At 46.3% G+C, this 19,954-nt stretch overlaps 1 protein-coding gene and 1 long non-coding RNA gene across 5 annotated transcripts; one reads left to right on the top strand and one right to left on the bottom strand.

Annotated features, from left to right (window-relative positions):
• The first annotated feature begins 6 nt into the window (after positions 1-6).
• LOC142465737 (uncharacterized) lies at positions 7-3,591 on the top strand. The gene is made up of 2 exons (XR_012787954.1): positions 7-779; positions 1,361-3,591. It is a non-coding gene; the product is annotated as an uncharacterized LOC142465737 (long non-coding RNA).
• RTN3 (reticulon 3) lies at positions 3,022-18,185 on the bottom strand. 4 transcript variants are annotated; one of them, XM_075569983.1, is made up of 9 exons: positions 18,026-18,185; positions 16,350-16,442; positions 9,854-10,915; positions 7,093-7,300; positions 6,267-6,405; positions 6,006-6,075; positions 5,219-5,265; positions 4,561-4,619; positions 3,022-4,424 (listed from the first exon to the last, which is right to left on the bottom strand). In XM_075569983.1, exons 2-9 carry the CDS (start codon positions 16,426-16,428, stop codon positions 4,379-4,381), a joined length of 1,710 nt encoding a protein of 569 aa, XP_075426098.1. In that variant the 5' UTR covers positions 16,429-16,442; positions 18,026-18,185; the 3' UTR covers positions 3,022-4,378. The 4 variants fall into 4 exon arrangements, with proteins under 4 accessions (XP_075426098.1, XP_075426100.1, XP_075426101.1 ...); XM_075569985.1 differs by having other exon boundaries at positions 17,945-18,155; XM_075569986.1 differs by lacking the exon at positions 9,854-10,915 and having other exon boundaries at positions 18,026-18,184.
• Between the last annotated feature and the right edge of the window lie 1,769 nt (positions 18,186-19,954).

The raw sequence follows: 19,954 nt of genomic DNA, 5'->3' as shown, positions 1-19,954 counted from the left end.
GGAAGAAAGGCAGAAAAACAAAAATAAAAAATTAAAAGATTTTTTTTGGTTGATTTCTTCCCCTTGATTATTTTAAACAAAACAGCAGTATAATGGAGAGGGAATGGGCACAGACCACTTTCTCACCTGTATACAGTGTGTGAACAGAGACTGAGCTAATCACAAATCTGTGCTAATGGGCAGCAGGACTGGACAGAACAGACTTACAACACACTACGGGAAGGGAAGAAAAGGAATACAAAGTGTAATATGAAAGTATCAAATATTGGCAGCACAAACTTGAATGATAAGCATGGTGGTGGATAGCTTTGGAGTCACTGGAACCTGCATTAGATATATTCCACAGGGTAGTGCTGAGAAGCAGACCCCAGAGCTCCTAACTACCGCTGTTTCCTCGAGGCTTCTGCTCTCCAGCTGGCATCTGTAGGTTCCACCCGTTCTGGATATATCTCACTGCGTTCCAGGTCTTAGTACCAGTCACTCACTGTACACACCTTTTCTGTCATCCTACACACAGCTTACTCAGTGTCTGGCATTTGTTCACAATTGTCAGCTCTGCCTCTCCCAACTCTGCCCTATCCACTTGATCTACATGCCCCTCTTTTGCTGCCGTTCTAATCCCAGACCCTGGCTACACTGCCATATATGCATGCTCTGCTCCTGTACTCGCTTCTAAACAAAATCTCTTGCAAACTTCCTTCCCTACAAAATGTATCCTACACTGGTTTCAACCCTACCCTCTCCCATGCTAAACAAACCAACTTTGTCACTCAACACAAGTCTAAGGCTAAGGTCCCGTTGCACGCGTCCGCACGGCTGGCTTGCTTGCCGGCGGCGCGTGCAACTCGCTGTACCGCGATCTGCGGTCTACAGGATGCTTTTCTCGGAGCGGGGGGGGCGTGGCCAAACGGGTCGGGGGGGGCGCGGCCATGACGTGAGGGGCGGGAGGTGGGAGGATTGACGGAGGGGGGCGTGGCTTGAGTGGAGGGACCTGCTACTCTTCCCCCCCCTCCCTCCACGGGCTGCAGGTAAGTAAAAAAAACACACACACACGCAGGCACACACACACACAGGCACACACATATACAGACAGGCACTCACCTGCTTTCACTCCACACTCCTCCCCGCTCCCCGAAGCCTCCTCCTCCCGCAGCCTCCCCTCCCCATTGGCTCACAGCCACACCACGTGACGCGTCGAAGCTAGGAAACACCATTCTGTGGTGTCTCCTAGCGGCTGACGCGCCACAGCGTGTGATCAGCTGTGCAGCCAGTGGGGACCGGGACCGACTCGCGAGGATTCCCCTGCTGGTGGGGAACTCGCTACATTGCCGCCCGCGCCAACGAGCGCAGCGGGTCCCAGGCCTAACCCACACCAGCTCTTCTGTCTCAGCGATTTTTTTTCTTCCATTTCCCCTCAGGACTTTGCTGACTATTTCAACACAAAAGGTGGATTTGATCAAATCAAGACATCCCCATCACATTCCACACCTCTTCCTAAGGCTACGCTTATAGTGACGCGAAAATCAAATAGAGATGACTTCCAGATGCATTGCCGCAACGTCATCGCCAGCACTATAAGCGCAGTCTAACTCTCCTCCTGCCTTCCTTGATTCTTTCCTGTCACAGAAGACATGTTGCTACTGATGTCTTCTCCTACCACTTGCCCTCAAACGTCTTGCTCCTACTCTAATCCCTATAACTCACATGTTCATCTCCCTCTGGTACCTTTCCCTCCTCCTTCAAACACATCAGTTCTACCTTTACTCAAACATCAAGCTTGACCCTACCTGTACAACTCATCCTGTTTCCCTTCTGCCTCTAAACTCCTTGTGTTCTCTCTTGCTCCATTGTCTCACCTACTCTAGATCCTATGCAATCTGTCTTCTGCACGGCTCACTCCACTGAAACAGCCCTCACTAAAATAACAAATTACCTTTTTTATCTTTGGCAGCATTGAGGTAATTACACCCTGCTTATATTACATTACTCGACCTCTGCAGCCTTTGCTACTGTGGACCACCCTCTTCACATTCTCCATACTCTTAGTATCCATAACAGCTCTATTTTGGATTTCCTCTTAACCTCTCATACTTTTCAATCTCTTTTGCCAACACTTCCTCCTATGATCTCTTTGGGTGTACCCCAGCGACCTCTTCTCTTTACACTCTAGGTGACCTCTCGGGTTCAAATATCACCTCTATGCTGAGGACACAAACTTACTTTCCAACCCGACCTTACACCTGCGGTACAAACCAAAGTCTGTCTCTCCGCCGACTCGAACTTAACATGTCAAAGACAGAGCTACTCATACTTCCTCCCAAGCCTGGCCCTATTGCCCCCTTTTCTACATTACTGTTGGCAGCATCATCACAAGCACACTGCCTAGGTGTCATATTTGACTCCCTCACATAGACATTAAAACCTGTCGTTTTTAGCTCTTTAACTGCAAAGATGCACGCTTTTTCCCCTCTGCTCTGATGATAAAACTAATGTAAGCCCTCATTCACTCCCGCCTAGACTATCGTAACCTACTGTCCAGCCTTCCTGTCTCCCTTACACACTGCTACTAGAATCACTTCACTCTCTTAAAATCTGTCTCTTCTGCTGAAGTCCCTCTCCTGTCTTCCTATCAAATCCAGAACCACCCTACAAAATTATCCTTTTACAGCTATACACTTTTCTGCCCATCCTTACATCTCACCCTGACTCGTACACCTGTCCAACGATGTCTTCCCTCTACCCCTTTTGTATCCAAAGCCCTCCCCTGCCTAAAACCTCACAGCTCCACACCTATAAGACTCATCTTACACCCTCATACTCCAGGTCTCCCTATTAACCACTTGGATTGCAAGCTCTTTGGGACAGGCACACCTTTGTCTGAAGCTCTTATTCCCAATGCGTGTTACAATATGTCACGTGTATTACTGCTGTGAACCTGGCTGGCACATGCCACACACATACCCAACTCTTACCTGTATATACACAGACAGAGTGCCCACCTTACACACGACAGACACTATATATAGTTCCTATTTCTTTTTATTAATACCACATGTATTTGCAATATATATAGAATTGTGTCCCACAGACTTGCAGAAACAAAGACATTTGAGTTTCTCTTCTGACACCCAAAGAATAAAAGCAGGACGTTTCCCGCGCTAAAGAGCTCGTTTACAGCCTTATTAGTGAATACTTAATTAGCTCACCCTCCTTCCCGTCTTAAAACAAAAGCAGTCAGCTTTTAAACACAGCAGCAAAAAAAAACAGTTAATTAGGAACTCAGTGCAACACAGAATCACATTAATACAACACCCGTCCCACACCCACCACAGGATATAGTAGTGCCGATTATCGCCCGTGCAGTTCCACTTACTCAAATTTACAACACTTTATTATTATGGTGACAAACCGTTCCAGGTCTGCAGTTATTCTACGCTTTCCTTAGACCCCATAGACGTAATTGCTTATATATTGGTGTGCGAAAGGCTGGGAAGGGGTTAACATGCTTGACACTAATTTAATGTTGAATGAAATGCAATATTTCAATTTTAAACAAGTGTCAGAAGAATTGACCGCCTTTCACCCCCTTCCCTGCACCTGAAAACGGTGTCTCCCAGCACGAGCGGCCCACGCAATTGCGATGACAATATAATGACTATCCTTATTAAACAAAAGAAAGTTCCGTGTTACATACAACACACGTGTCAGGTTATTTTCTGCTGGTTATAGCTAAAGGTAGCAAATAATGTTTGACTTTCCTCTGCAAACGCTTCTCTATCCTACTGGAGAGGGGGGGGGGGAGCGAGGGAGGAGGGGGAGAGAAAGGGAGCAAGGGGGAGAGAAAGGGAGCAAGGGGGGGTGGGGGTGAAGAGGAATACATGCTGCTCTGTTTGGGGTCCCCGTTATTGCACCGGTTTCATTTCCAGCTGTAAACAATTACTGGCGACCCTGCAGTGATCAGGTCCGAGACCCACTTCTACAATAGAAATTATATGTGTGTGCGTAAAATAGTTAAAGATTGGGGTTTAATGAGGACTGTGGTGTGCAGGGGGGAGGGCAGGAGAGAGGATACTTGTGTGTGGGGCAGCGCGATGACCGTGCTAGAGGAGAATTGATACAGGAGGGTGACAGGTGCGTGTGACAGTGACAGTCACCCCCCAGTGTATACAGAAAAGCAAGTGTGTTTTACAGTAGAGCCCCCCACCCCCCTCCCATGACAGAGGTCACCTCCACTGTAGAGGTGTGTGCACGTGCGTATACACACACGGGATCCGTGTGCTACATAGCGGCAGTAGACTTAACAAGTAGTAATAAGAAACAACATAGCCAGTGTTTACACTCTGTTACACCCCCACCCCCCTCCCTCCCCCCAGCTTCTTCACTCCGACTTCTTCTTTAATGCTCCCGGGAGCTTAGCCTGAATCCTGGAAGAGAGAGACGGAGGAAATCAGGAAGAGGTGGGGAGAAAGAGGGGGAAAACAAGAAGAGGGGAGAGGGAGAGAGGTTACTCTGGGAAAAGCATTCGTACACTCACACCCTCACATTCCACGTGACACTTACTTCTCTGTTATGGATTTCACCTGGTTCTGTACCAGAGAGACGTAACGATCAATTTGTACCTGGGAGGGGAAGGAAGAGGAGGGGGGGAGGGGAAGGAAGAGGAGGGGGGGGGAGGGGAAGGAAGAGGAGGGGGGGGAGGGGAAGGAAGAGGAGGGGGGGGAGGGGAAGGAAGAGGAGGGGGGGGAGGGGAAGGAAGAGGAGGGGGGGAGGGGAAGGAAGAGGAGGGGGGGTGAGGGGAAGGAAGAGGAGGGGGGGTGAGGGGAAGGAAGAGGAGGGGGGGTGAGGGGAAGGAAGAGGAGGGGGGGAGGGGATGGAAGAGGAGGGGGGGAGGGGAAGGAAGAGGAGGGGCGGGGGAGGGGAAGGAAGAGGAGGGGCGGGGGAGGGGAAGGAAGAGGAGGGGCGGGGGAGGGGAAGGAAGAGGAGGGGCGGGGGAGGGGAAGGAAGAGGAGGGGCGGGGGAGGGAAGGAAGAGGAGGGGCGGGGGAAGAGGGGTTAGGGGGGGTAGAAGGAAGATCAGGGAAGCGGGTGGGGGAAGAGAAAAATTCTGTCAGCAGATGAAGGGTGATATGAAAAACAGGAATATGTTCATGTTCCCAGCCCCCTGCGCAAATATTTCAGGAGAAGGGGGGAGGGAAATGGCAAAACGAGGTGTTGCTTACCTTGTATTTCTCATATACAATGGGGGCAGTGAATGCGACCAGCACCCCTACAGAATGAGAGAGAGAGTCACTGAGCGTTGTATATACCTATTAGATTGCAAGCTCTGCAGGGCAGGGAGTCACTGAGCACTGTATACCTATTAGATCATACACTATGCAGGGCGTTAGGCTAAGGCCATACAGCCTTTGCCCGCATGGAGGCACGCTAAGGCTGTGACGTCACGCGCGTGAAGTGGGTGCGTTTTGTGTCCATGTTGGACGCACCGTGGGGGGCGTGCCTCGGGGCGTCACACGTGACCTGCCTGTCGCGTCAATAAATCAGTTTAAACTGATTTCTTGCGCAACGCGCTACCCCTGCTGCATGCGTCTGCGCGGTCTATGGGCGCGATCAATGCCTTTAGGCAAATATGATCGCGCGCCGCGCAGACCTGCCCTTACTGAGCGCTGTATATACCTATTAGACCATTCGCTCTGCAGGGAGTCACTGAGCGCTGTATACCTATTAGATTGTAAGCTCTGCAGGGCAGGGAGTCACTGAGCGCTGTATACCTATTAGATTGTAAGCTCTGCAGGGCAGGGAGTCACTGAGCGCTGTATATACCCACTAGATTCTATACTCTGCAGGGCACGGTGTCACTGAGCGCTGTATATACCTATTAGATTCTATACTCTGCAGGGCAGGGAGTCACTGAGCGCTGTATATACCCATTACATTCTATACTCTGCAGGGCACGGTGTCACTGAGCGCTGTATATACCCATTAGATTGTGACATTTGAATCACTTACCAAGAATGAGAAGGGTGATCCCGTTAAAGACGGCTCCTACATAAGTCATCAACCACATGAGAACGGCCAGCTGTGAAGGAAAGGGGGATGAGTATATAGAATATACAATGGAGTCTGTCCTATAGCGTTAGACAGACCTTATAAAAAAAAAAACAAAAGTCACAGTATACATGGAATATATGTCAGAGGCTGCATCCTATAAGCAGAGATGCAGATACCAACATGCGGTATCACCGGAAGAACACGGCGAGTGCGACTGACCTTGAGTGAATCGATGAGGTCCTGCACGAGGAAGAGCCGCAGGGAGTACTTCAGGGCGCGGTTCACGTGAGCGAGGGACGCGTTCACTTGCTTCTGGAAGGCGTCAGAGGACACGGTGACGTCCTTTTCTAGTAGAGACCTGCAAGGTGCAAGGCACGCGTCATACACATACAAACATACATGTAATACAGGTCGGCAGATTTAAAAGCTATATCCGCACGCACACACAAGTATATAAAAGTATGCAGGGGGTGTGTATATAATTGCTTTATAGACAAACCTCTAATATAAATATCTATTTCTATTACATATTGGTACCCATGTACGTACACACCAAAAAAACATACAAGTTTTCCCAAAATATTCAAAAATGTAACATTATGGTAAACAAACGCTTTAGACTTGCCGGGACGGCCAACGCCAGTCCTCAATAGCCACCAGCAGGTCAGATTTTCAGGATATCCCTGCTTCAACACAGGTGGCTCAATCAACGACTGCATCACTTGTGCTGAAGCAGGAATATCCTGAAAATGACCTGTTGGTGGCTATTGAGGACTGGAGTTGGCTGCCCCAGCTTTAAAGTTGGTTTAAAAGACATTACATAAAGGGGAAAAAATATATAACAACCAGACAGCCCTTCTCCCCCCCTCCCCCCGGCTACATAGGATTCACCCTTTCACCAGATTAGTCACGTCAGCGCGTTTCAGTACATTGCAAACTTTCTGCCAGCTGGGGAAACGGCTGGCCGGTTTGTGACTACAAAAGGAGGAAGCAAGAGAAGTGGAGCAGGTCAGTCAGGTGGAGGGGAAGACAGGGCAACACCTACTTGAAGGGGTGTCCGTCTTCAGACTTCTGGACGGCTTGCATGACGGACTTATAGACCCGATAGCTGATGGTGACAGACAGCAGGGCCAAGACGAGGTACGAGATGACGCTTATAATGCTGAAGGCTGCCAGGGAAAGGAGCAGCACCATCACCGTGCCAAAAACTATGCCCGACTTCTTCATGTCCCGCCAAGACAGGAGGTCCCGCACTGCGCCGGAGAGAAGACACAGACATCAACAATCCCCACATCTCTACAGCCAGTGCAGAGCCTACGGTCACATTACATGGCCTACTCTTTGGCCAAGAGATTTGTACATATATACATATGTGGGAGTGTCTCTCCCGTTATTCTCTCTCTCCATCTATCTTTATATCCACCTCTCCACATACACTATCCATAAATATATTTATACACGTATAAAATCTCTACATATATCCACGAACAAGGGATGTTCCCAGCACGCAAAATATAAAAAGTGCAACAAGAATGTTAAAAAAAATAAAAATGGAAGAAATGTTACTGGTATAAGTAATGCAAAGAAATCTATGTGACACGCGTGTACACTGTCTGACAGACACGCAAACATGAACAAGGAGCAGCAATGAGAATTATTGCTAACACCACAACGGGAAATCTAATGCAAGACAAAGCTACACCCTCAATGTGAAGATAGAGAGAATCAGAATAAAAGCTAGGCAAAAAACTACAATGCTCTATGGATAACAATGTTCCTATATCAAGGATACTTCTCCTATCCATAGGTGATCGACACCAGGCAAGTCCCAGGCGTGGAAAGAATCGCAACGGCTGTAACAGAACAGCTGTAAGAAAACGGGGGGGAGGAGAACAAATACAGCAAGCAAGGAGGGGTGGGGGGGGGGGGGAGGGGTTTAACGTTTCGGGGAGAATAACCCCCTTCTGGCCCGTTCCCACATGTGGTGTGCAACACGTGGTACTTTCCCTTTTCTTCCCCGAAACGTCACCCCTCGTTTGCCGTGTTACGCTCTCTTCCCCTTTATCTCCCCCCCCCCACCCGTTTTCTTACAGCTGTTCTGTTACAGCCGTTGCGATTCTTTCCACGCCTGGGACTTGCCTGGTGTCGATCACCTATGGATAGGAGAAGTATCCTTGATATAGGAACATTGTTATCCATAGAGCATTGTAGGTGTTTTTGCCTAGCTTTTATTCTGATGTTTCTCTATATCTTCACATTGAGGGTGTAGCTTTGTCTTGCATTAGATATCCCGTTACCAATATTTCTTATTGCTGCTCTTGTTCACCGGACAAAGCGGATCCGTGCAAGTTTGCATTACTTATACCAGCAAAATGTAGATTTTGCAATATTCTTGTTACACTATATTTTGACTGCTGGGAACATCCTTTTTGTTCTATTATTTGGGAGAAAGGGTTCTCTTTATTGCGCCTGTTGCACCAGTCTTTACATACAACTGCTATTGTTTTACTTGGAGCGCTGTTTGATGTCTATAACATTTTATATCCACATACACGAATGTAGTCAAGGTGTGAGTGTGTGTGTGTGTGTGTGTGTGAGTGAGAGTGTGAGAGTGAGAGTGTGAGAGTGAGTGAGTGAGAGTGAGTGAGTGAGAGTGAGTGAGTGAGAGTGTGTGAGTGAGAGTGAGAGTGTGAATATACACACTGTTTCACCGTAATATGCTGGATGGAATTAAAGCTATAAAAATAATAAACATTCATTATTTCAAGAGATACAAATAAGTAAAGCAGTCGTTTGAGGATTTTTGGGATCTGCTATGCGAGACTGACCCTTTAACAGTTAGGGGCGGTCACCTTATTACACCAGAGTCCTCCTGAATTTACTGCCAATCCAGGGCATATGTTACTAGTCGAGGAGGGTTTGTGTAAAGAGGGAGCAAGAAAGAGTAGGTGACAGACGAGTGTGGGAATTAGATAATTCTGGGTAACACGCCCCGCCTGCGGGCCGTTTAGGAAGAAACAGAATTGGGAGCTGTGATGGCGACAGACAGGCAGAGTTCCCCCATTAGCTGAGGGACCAGCAAACGGAGACAAGGACTCCTGTATTAAAAGGGGTTTTCAAGGTGAACGCCCCTCACCCCAATATTCAATCACTCTTAAAATAATTTACTTAGAAGCTTCTTGTAAAAAAAAAAAAATAAAGTTTCAATTTGGGTCACGTATAACCCTAATCTTATCTGATTATACGGCTCCCTTTATCTGCTAGCATCTTAATGAATTGATCAAGACAGAAAATTCAATGTGGATTAACAATGTACTTGTATATATAGAAAAGTTAGTCTGATCATAAAAATGGTATTGGGTCAAGATCGTATAAACCCTCCAAGAAAAAAATAATAATAAAAGGTTATATATACACACTCATCTGCCCATACATACGCGCGCATGCAGAAAGATGCCAGGAGAAGGAGAGACGGGCATGGTCAGCAGATACAGACGGTGCACACATGCTTATCCTAAAGTATATCAGCCAAGTAGGTAGGAGAAAGCAGGAAGGGGAAGGTAAATAGCAGTGCATGACAGCAGTGTGTAGAGGGACGGCCATTGTGCCAACGGTGAGTGGGGCATTCCGAGTGGGCATAGTGCATAATTAGGCATCTTTGGTGCATGCCAAGGATAGATTGGGCATCAGCGGTGCATGCCAACGAGCATGAGTCATGCCAAGTATTTGCCAGTGGTGCATGACAACAATCAATGGGTCATGCCAGCTTTTCATCAACGGTGAATTTATAATGGATCCTCTTTTACCTTTAAGGGTCTGTGTTTCATCCGTAGAGTCTGTGTCCTTGAGTATCTCCTCTTGGTTTGGCCAACCAGACAACGTTATACATTCTGAGCTGCCATATTGTGGCAGGGGGTTCAAGACTTCTGGAGACGACTCTCTGCTCTCCGTGTCCCAAGCTTGCGCCCCATCTGCCAGCGCCCTCAGTGCCTCAATGGTCAGATACTCCTGCACCTTGTCTTCGAGGGACGCTGCATCTGGCCGCACAAACGGTTCGGTAATGCAGGACTCTGCCAAGTCCACAAAACTCTCGCAGTGTGGCGAACCTGTGGTCTGTACCATAGCTTTGGACGACGACTCATTGATAACAGGGGGATTCTCACACGCGCCTTCACTTGCTCTCTTGGGCACCCCGGATTCCTCCTCACGCTGCGTTTCACCGAGCTCCCCCCAGCTCTCCTCGGTGTGTTGCACTCTCTCAGTTGCTGAACTTTTCACCCTCCACCCTGCGTCTATGACGGTGTCGTCTGACTCGCCGGAGCTGTCCATTTCCTCGTCTGCCTCCGGCCACCGCGTTTCTGCTTTTGCCTCGTAAGGACGCTCTAAGCTCCTTGAAGAAGCAGCTTCTCCCCACTCTACAGTCATTGCCTGCGATCCTGCCGCCTGTCCAGTTCCGTCGCCTCCCCCCATCTTGCGCTTACACAACTCCTGAGCACCTTGGGGTAAAGGCTCCAGAAATGCTTCGGCTTGGCCACTGACTGGTTTCGGATGGGAATCTACGGTTGCGGAGTTATCCTGCTCAGAATGCCAGCTGGAGTTGGAATCCGGGACGGCAGCTCTTCCAAAATGTAGTATCGGATCCAAGTTTAGAAACAGCTGTTCTTCATTCACGGAGATTCCTGGGTGTGTGTGTCTAAAGTATAAGGGTGAGACGGCCTCTGCAGGTTTATCGCTGCTGTCTCTTTTTGGAGGGCCGTATGGGAGTCCCTTACTGGTGGCAGAGTCCTTGAACTCAAAGTCTGGGCTGTTGGCAATCATCTCGAAAGGGGACCCAGGTGACTCTGGAGTGCGCGGTAGAGGTTGGCGTTCTGGAGAGAAGGGCGTCAGAGAAAAAGTCTGTAAAGGCTCTGCTCTTCTACTAAACGTGGCCTTCGACTGACAGGACAAAGCCTTTACATATCAGATTTATTGATAGACATTGAAACATGTCAGGAGACAGGCAACATAAAAGTCTGATGTTTCCTGACACAGGAAACAGTAGCTAAGGGCATGAGGCAGCCATTTTGAAATGCTGATGTCACTTCCTGACAGGAAGCAAAAGCTGAAAGCACGGAGAGAAGCAATTTTGAACAGACGTCACTTGCTGAACACTGGAAGTTTCCGCGTAGGGAAACCATTGTGAACAGCAAACTTTCTTCCTCGAGTAGTCATTACTCATTAAAAGCCGCTACCCTTTCCTTCAACTTTGCCTTCGCGAATCCTGTTCCCAGTCTCTGGCCTTAGCCACAGCTTCTGGGACCAGGAAATGACCTCACTATACCAAAATGGGAGCCCCCTGCATTCAGCCTTCATCTTTATAATGATCCACTCGCTTTTATTGATTATTTTAAAGGAGCCAAAGTGAACAAGTGGACTGTTTAATAGGTTAAATTACAAAAATAATGACATCATGTTTTTTGGTGATTGTTTTTTTTCCACTCCTCAAAGCACCAGGTAAATTGCAAAGACGCCATTAATGAAACAGAGAAAACGATGTTTCCCTCAGTGTCCCAGGTGAAAAGCAAAACATTCAATCTCCACGGGACAAAGATTTATAAAAACAGTCCCTTTGCTACATGCGATTGCCCCTATAACCGCATCCTCTATGTAAAGGCGTTGTGCACCCTCCGATACGCACCCTGCTGGAGCACAGGAAAGATATACACCCTACTGTCCTTAATATGGATAAGCAGACGCGCTGCATTAAACGTCTCCCTTACTGGGAAGGAATATGGGGCTGGTAGAGAATCCAAGGTCACCTTGGTCCTACGCCTAATTAGTACTAAGCTCTTAATTATTTATACACAATGCATGCCGGTGCAAACCCACACACAATCCTTACGGTGGAAAAGATTCAGCGCCGTGATTTAATGTGGAAAATCAGAGTTAAGGGGAGGGAAGGAGCGGTGTGCAGAGAGATGAAGCATGTGGTGTGGGAGAGAAGCGGAAGGTTAGGGTTTGGCATTCCAGGCAGCGATAGGGTTAACATTTTCACAGTCTTGCAAGAGGCGTGTCCGATAATCAAGATTAAAGCTTACGCCTAGCGACTAACACCCTGATACTCTCACCCTACTACTCCTGTTACTCTGGAGTGTACAGTGAAACTGAGCACTTTGCTCCTACGTGGGACAGACCCTTTAACCCCTTAACCATGTCCCCGTCATTAGGTCACTTTGCTCCTACGTGGGACAGACCCTTTAACCCCTTAACCATGTCCCTGTCATTAGGTCACTTTGCTCCTACGTGGGACAGACACTTTAACCCCTTAAACATGTCCCTGTCATTAGGTCACTTTGCTCCTACGTGGGACAGACCCTTTAAGTCTTTGTTTAAAGATCTCCCCCCCTACTGTACATTATGGGGGTTGTTTTAACCTCAAATATTTCCATGCAAACGTATTTTTTTAAAGTGTATTTTATTCTTAAATCAGTGGGCAGAACTCAGTTTGAATCCCCCGGACATCAGATAAAGGAGAAATGTTACAAAGTAGAAGATGTTACAAAGTAGAAGAGGAGATCAAACAAATACAAAATAAAGTGGATAAGGCCAGACAGCATCTTTCAATAAACAGAAAATCAAATAGAAACCAGCTTAAAAAATAAAATAGAAGGTTGGTTATTGTGATGTAACGGGCCTCTCAGGCAGCCCTGTATAACAAACCCAGATAGGGGGACTGGCCCTTTAACAATGGCTCTTCAGCATACTGCCCTTATAGGGCCGTGTGATTAGGTTCGTTAAGCTCCAGGTGCTGATTAACACCCACAATACCGGCGTTGTTTTCCAGAGACACAAGGCCAGAAAAGGGGGAGGAGCTGGAACATAACAATTAGTATTTATCCCCGTGACCTTGATACAGCATCATTATATCACGAGTATTTCCCCTGTCGTTAAGAAACGCTACTTATTAACATGGAATACAAGCGCTGCACCATGTAACGGCCCCACCCCAGAGCTACAGACTTAGGCCCAACTGCACAAAAAGCACAAGTATTACGTTTTAACATCAAGGGGTTTGTTCCACGTGTAGCTTCTGTATGGGGTTAAGTAAGATCATATTATACAGGCAGCATCTGTATAGGGTTAAGTAAGATCATATAGTATACGTGCAGCTTCTGTATGGGGTTAAGTAAGATCATATTATACGTGTAGCTTCTGTATGGGGTTAAGCAAGATCATATACGTGTAGCTTCTGTATGGGGTTAAGCAAGATCATATACGTGTAGCTTCTGTATGGGGTTAAGCAAGATCATATACGTGTAGCTTCTGTATGGGGTTAAGATCATATTATACGTGCAGCTTCTGCATGGGGTTAAGCAAGATCATATTATACAGTGCAGTTTCTGTATGGGGTTAAGCAAGATCCTATTATACAGTGCAGCTTCTGCATGGGGTTAAGCAAGATCATATTATACAGTGCAGCTTCTGCATGGGATTAAGCAAGACCATATTATACAGTGCAGTTTCTGTATGGGGTTAATTAAGAGATCATATTATAAAGGCAGCTAATGTACAAGTAAGAGCTCATATTATGTGTAGCTTCTAGACGAGGTTGATTAAACGTCAAATTATAAAAGAACGCTGCAGCGATCCCAAAGATGCAGAGATCATGGTTGAGTTATTAAATGGTTCTTAAAATAACCTTTTTAATAGTCTCCTCAAAAAAATCATATTATGATGGAGTGGGTGATCTGCCCACAGTGACGTGCTCAATGGGTTAAAGGTCTCTAAGCACGGGGTGACAGACTGGCTAAGGGGTCCTGTGAGACATGGAACCCAAGTGTGTCTTTATTGCAGCTGTGATGCACAGCTTGTGACAAGTGGAGAGATCTGATAGGGGGGTGAGAACAAGAAGAGGGAGGGAGGATGGGGGAGGGAGACTACCCCAATATCCACAGCAGTTACACAGTGTGAGATCAGACAGGTGACAGCTGCATGGCACACAGGCAGCCCCCCAACAGTGTGTCCTCTCTGCACGTCACTTTGCTCCTACATGGGACTGCCCTTTTAAGCAATTAAACACGTCCCTATCATTAGGTCACTTTGCTCCTACGTGGGACTGACCCTTTATCTCATCGCATACAGCTCAGCTCAGACCCTATAACAGCTGAATGTTGCTCCTCTCTGCACTGCTGGTTAATTGCAAACTCTTCCCAGACTCGTTATCACAAGGTTCCCCCGGGACGCTCACTTTGCTATTCCATGTGCCCAAGGCGCTCAGTTGTCATGACGACCAACGGCTGGTACCTGTTAACCCCTTTGCTGCTAGAAGCACTTCCTCTCCTCCTCCCACACCCTAAGCCCCAGAAACATCCTGAGACCTGTGGGCCACTTCGATATGCAGCTTAGAGATCCTTGTAGGGTCTCTGCCTTGTATAGGGAAGATACATTGAGGAGCCCCTATAACTAGAGCAGCGTTTAATGGAACATTTGTGGGGGCCAAATTAAATATGAAAATCTATTCAATATTTTACTAACATGTACAGACACTGGCTTGTGGTGTCACTATATACGCGTGTACACAATTGTGTGAATACACAGAATATATTTTATAGATACCTATAACATTGATAGTATAAAGTAAATAATAAACATTCATTTTACAAACATGTATGAATGAAATATTGATATATAGATACACACAAAACACGTAACGTATATAAAGTTTATATAGCACTCATGTACACAGATCCAATTAGATTAATATTTTGCTTCATATAATTACCAACATTTTTACGCACAAAGCTTTCCTTGACCGAATGTATACATTGTCGGCATCTGCGAGTAGAGACACACACACACACACACACACACACACACACACACACACACACACACTTCATGTAACCCTGTATAATGTGACCATGTTTGTACATATTCCCCATAGTACAATTAGGTGTTTATCTGCTACACACACGGTGTGTGTTTGTTTGTTTATTGTATTTTTAGGATGTTTACATTGGTGTGCCAAATGCTTTGTCCTAGTTTAGCTGTGGGAGATCTGCAAACATGGCGGAAGACTCCTGCCCATAGCATGGCACTGTCCCCAGTGAGACGTACACTACACAGGGAGATCTGTACGCAAACGCCATGTGCGCATGCGTACACTACACAGGGAGATCTGCACGCAAGCGCCGTGTGCGCATGCGTACACGACACAGGGAGATCTGCACGCAAGCACCGTGTGCGCATGCGTACACTACACAGGAAGATCTGCACGCAAGCGCCGTGTGCGCATGCGTACACTACACAGGAAGATCTGCACGCAAGCGCCGTGTGCGCATGCTTACACTACACAGGGAGATCTGCACGCAAGCGCCGTGTGTGCATGTGTACACTACACAGGGAGATCTGTATGCAAGCGCCGTGTGCGCGTTTACACTACACAGGGAGATCTGTACACAAGTTTGCGCACCGCTGGCTTGGAGAACTCCACCATCTCACACCATCTCATAGAGAAGTGAGGTCACGAGGGGCTGTGGCATGAGCGCCTATTGGTGGTGAGCGATACCAGTAGCGAAGAGAATGTCCTAGCCGATGGAGCACTACGGGTCTGGACCTGCATCATCTCTGCCCACGGCTATACCTCTGGACCTCCTGGCTTCTATCTACCACCCAGTTAGTTGTAAGTTCACAATTTATTGCCATTGGAATTGTATTGTACAGCCCACGCAGTGGGTCTTTTTATATGATACAGGTATACTGCTTCTCACTTCTCCGCTCCCTTTTTGTTTGTAGATCTGTATAGAAGCGCCGTGTGTGTGTGTGTGTGTGAAGTTGCATATATAAACACATACAGAATTGTAAACATATATAGGTAAATAAACTGTAGGTCAAAGTAAAGCTTATATAGTAACCTGCACAGCTTGTTTTAAAACAACGTATATAGCTCTTGCTCTTAGTGTATTAGATGTATATACTGTAGATATAGATATAATGTGGAGATAGATATATCTATATCACGAAGAGCCGGCAGTCCAAAGGCCTTATCCAAAATACGATAGCACTTATTGTGAGAGCCACGTTTCGATCATTTGGACCATTGTCTTGACGTATGTATATACATGCATATGTGTATGCATGTATGTAAAGTATCTTTTTTATACTATTTATGACGTGCACTTGCCAATTGTAGGGTAATTGTTTTGTATATATGGGACACACACACGCGCTTTCTATTCCCTTACTTCTGTCAGTTTCCGGGAATGCTTTGAGTCATAATGTTATATAGAACTATATATTTGTTATATATATATAGGTAGTTACCCGCACAGCTCCCGACTTTTTCTCCAGTCGGTGATGATGATGAGATATGGGGGGACTGAGGTCCGCTGATCTCTGCCATGCTGCCGATATTCACTGTATACAGACAAGAGTATACATTAATATAACATCCAACGGTATACATTACATGTGTGTAAGGACAGATAGTATACATGTATGGCATATAGTCTATATATCCACTATACATAATATACAGCACATGCAATAGATCGATCATACAGTGAAATATATAGATAGATCTATAGATATATATCACGTGTATATGTATATATATATATATACACACACACCATTGATATAGCCTACTATATATATGTGTATATTAACACATATACACCCATCTGGGTGTGTATATGCGTATGTATACAATATAACAAGAGAAGCTGCACACCACAAAAATAATCAAAATACTTGCAAAGACCGGTGCTCCTGGTTCAGGGATATCTGCCTAAAAAACCCAGTATTGAGAAAAATAGAATGATCCAGGGCAACTTCGGATTTCTTTAGAAAATGTATACAGCACAAACACAACGTTTCATCCCTCCTAGTCACTTGATAAAGTCCCCTAGGAGGGATGAAACGTTGTGTTCTTTGTGCTGTATAAATTTTTCTAAAGAAATCCAAAATTGCCCTGGATCATTCTATTTTCTTGCGTATGTATAACACACACACACCTCAACTCCCTTATAACAGTGTGCTTGGGGTTCAGAAAATCACATTGCGTTATAAGCGGATCTCGTTAGAAATAATGTACAATTGTATGCATTGTACAATAAAGTATTTAAGATATCAATAATCGTGTTGTAAAGTATTCATAAATACAAAAATTGGGAGCCACGCTTGTATTGTGTTCTAAGTGGATTTGCATTTTAACAGATCACAGTATAAGGAGGTTGATCTGTACATACATACACACACACACACACACACACACCACACCTATATATGCCCCTGCCTGCAACTGTGTATGGATATGTACATATTATATACATGAGCTCTGCCATCTGAATATAGTGCCTTCCCACTGGGGACTGAAACATTGGGTTTGTTACATAATCATTAACATTTCTTTATTCATTGTATTTGATCTCCAGTGCCGTTTTTTTCAATAGTCTTAAATGGTTGATTTATTGTGTATTTTATTAACTGTGCACAGAATTGGTCTTCAAGGACATTTACCCTACCATACGGTTTGCAGTGCTGCCTTCCTACCTGTGAGATATATATGTACACATATACATAAACCGGTCATCTTTGTGTATGCACAGTATATAGATTGTACACACTGTATTCAGAGATCAAATACAGTAATATACACACTAATATCTATATAATGTACATACAGATGACAGGGTGTGTATATACACACACACACACACACACACACACACACACACACACACACACTACTATCTATGTAATGTACATAGACAGGTGACAGGGTGTACATAGGGTATATATCTATTGTCACCGATCTATGTACAATATATATATATATATATATATATATATATATATATATATATACACACGTTAGTGTAATAACGGTGTATATATATACCGAATTATATACTCACATACGGTATATAGTATGTGAGCCCTGTACAGTACATATAGCGTGAGTATACAACGTATGTGTATAATTAGATAGTATATACGTGAGTCTTGCCGTCCGCCTTCTCCGTTCGTCTCTTGTCACCGAGCGACCGAGCGCGACACCGATATAATGACGCAGGGAGCGGGGCGACGCCTTTAGGGGGCGGGGCTGCAGATCAAAAGGGCGGGGTCAGGCTGCCCGTGGGTGGGTTCCCAGTAGCGTAGAAGTCAGCAGGGTTGGGCGGGGTTATGCGGACAAGGGCGGGGTTATGCGGACAAGGGCGGGGCCGCCGAGGCACGTGCTGGGGGCGGTGCTACGTCGCTGCGAGCTCCGCGCATGCGTGATTCCTCTCATTCCTCTCTCCATCAGCTCTGAGGGACTCCGCCCTACTGCCTTTTTCCTCTCTATAAAAACTTTATTAACACAGTACAAATCACAACATGAATAAAATCCATACCGTTATCTATCTCATATCTAGCTACCTGAAAAGATCACTTTTGACTGTTGTGAGCACATTCACATGTCTTAGGCGTGTAATATAGTCCTCGCTGCTGCGGGCGCCCGGCGTTGCGCGTGCACGTGGCGTGCGCGTTTAGTTCTTAGAGTGCAAGCAGTGACGCGCGCGGTTAGGGGGCGTGACTGACATCACTGCGTTAGGCCGCGCTGTGATTGGTTCGCGGCGTGACCAGCGCAAAAATACAATTTGTATTTTCCCTGGTCTGCCGCGCCACCACTTACGGCCGTGCGCGCGTCCCAAGTATACAAACGTCTGGCTAACACAACCAATTATAATGACGTAAGCGCATGCACGCGCACTATATTACACGCCTGAGACAGGTCTGCAACCCTGCATTTCACCATTATCACCTAGCACAGGGGTGCGCAGTCTTTTCCTGCTGCGCCCCCCTGCCTGCTTCCCTCCCTGCTTGCGCCCCCACCTTCCTTACCTTCTCTCCGGCATCAAATGACGTCACATTGCCATGGCGACTTGTCGCCGAAGGGAAGGTAAGTGAAGTTGCAGAGGCCTCGCGATCCCCCGGCATTAATTTAAATGCCTTGGGGGAAGAGCGCAGGGCCTCTGCAACCGCCGTGCCCCCCCCTGAACAATTTTGCACCCCCTAGTTTGCGCACCGCTGACCTAGCATACAGTGCTTCCACTGCAGCAAGGGATTCTGGGAAATGACATGGGAATGAGCACACGTCACCTTTTGCCTGAAATCCATTTTTACATGGAACCCATGTTCCATGTAAAAATTGATTTGGCAAAAGGTGACATGGTGTGCTCATTTGCACGTGGCGGAGGCAATGCATTTGTTTTCGGGCGACGTCGTGTCACCGGCACTATAGCGCGGCCTTAGACAGGTCTGCAACCCTGCCTTTCACCATTATCACCCAGCACACAGTGCTTCTACTGCAGAAATGGATTCTGGGAAATGACATGCAAATGAGCACACTGCCACCTTTTGCTTCAAAACCATTTAACATGGTCCCCTTCAAGCTTAAGCTTGCTGCATTTTATATATATATATATATATATATATATATATATATATATATATTTATATATATATATATATTCTATCCTCCAATACCTGGGAAGTCTCTCCTCCTGCATCTCACTATGCCTTCCCTATTGCTTTGTCTGTTTACTGTTTCCTCGCTCCTTTGTGAGCATTTCTGTTCTCTACATCTTCCACACTCCCCACTGAACCATTATTTATACATATCTCTCCCAACAACTTCTTTACCCCTCAATAAAAAACACCCACACAAATCCTCTATTCTCACCCCCTATCTACTCCTTCCTGCTGCTGGGGATCTCCCCTAAGCTTGAACTAAGACACACACACCTGATCTCACCCACGCCTCCCTGCCATCTCTTCCCCTGTAAATGGTTTTAACCTTCTGATGTAATACTGACGTAACTTAAAACTCACCCCACAAGTTAAGCATCCCAACAGCCTGCACTCATGGCTACTGTCCCACAGTC

This window comes from Ascaphus truei, chromosome 14 (assembly GCF_040206685.1).
Source record: "Ascaphus truei isolate aAscTru1 chromosome 14, aAscTru1.hap1, whole genome shotgun sequence".
Lineage (NCBI taxonomy): Eukaryota > Metazoa > Chordata > Amphibia > Anura > Ascaphidae > Ascaphus > Ascaphus truei.
The sequence above is the reverse complement of the archived record's forward strand: the minus strand, read 5'-3'. Positions and strand labels throughout refer to the sequence as shown.

What these genes read in the sequence shown, in the direction of transcription:
- RTN3 (XM_075569983.1), bottom strand. Translation starts at nt 16,428, where the DNA reads ATGGCAGAGATCAGCGGACCTCAGTCCCCCCATATCTCATCATCATCA. An exon ending in AAAAGTCGGGAGCTGTGCGG is followed by an intron (nt 10,916 to 16,349) that starts GTAACTACCTAT and finishes CCTTCTCTCCAG; the next exon opens with AACGCCAACCTCTACCGCGC. An exon ending in GTGAAATCCATAACAGAGAA is followed by an intron (nt 4,425 to 4,560) that starts GTAAGTGTCACG and finishes TCTCTCTTCCAG; the next exon opens with GATTCAGGCTAAGCTCCCGG.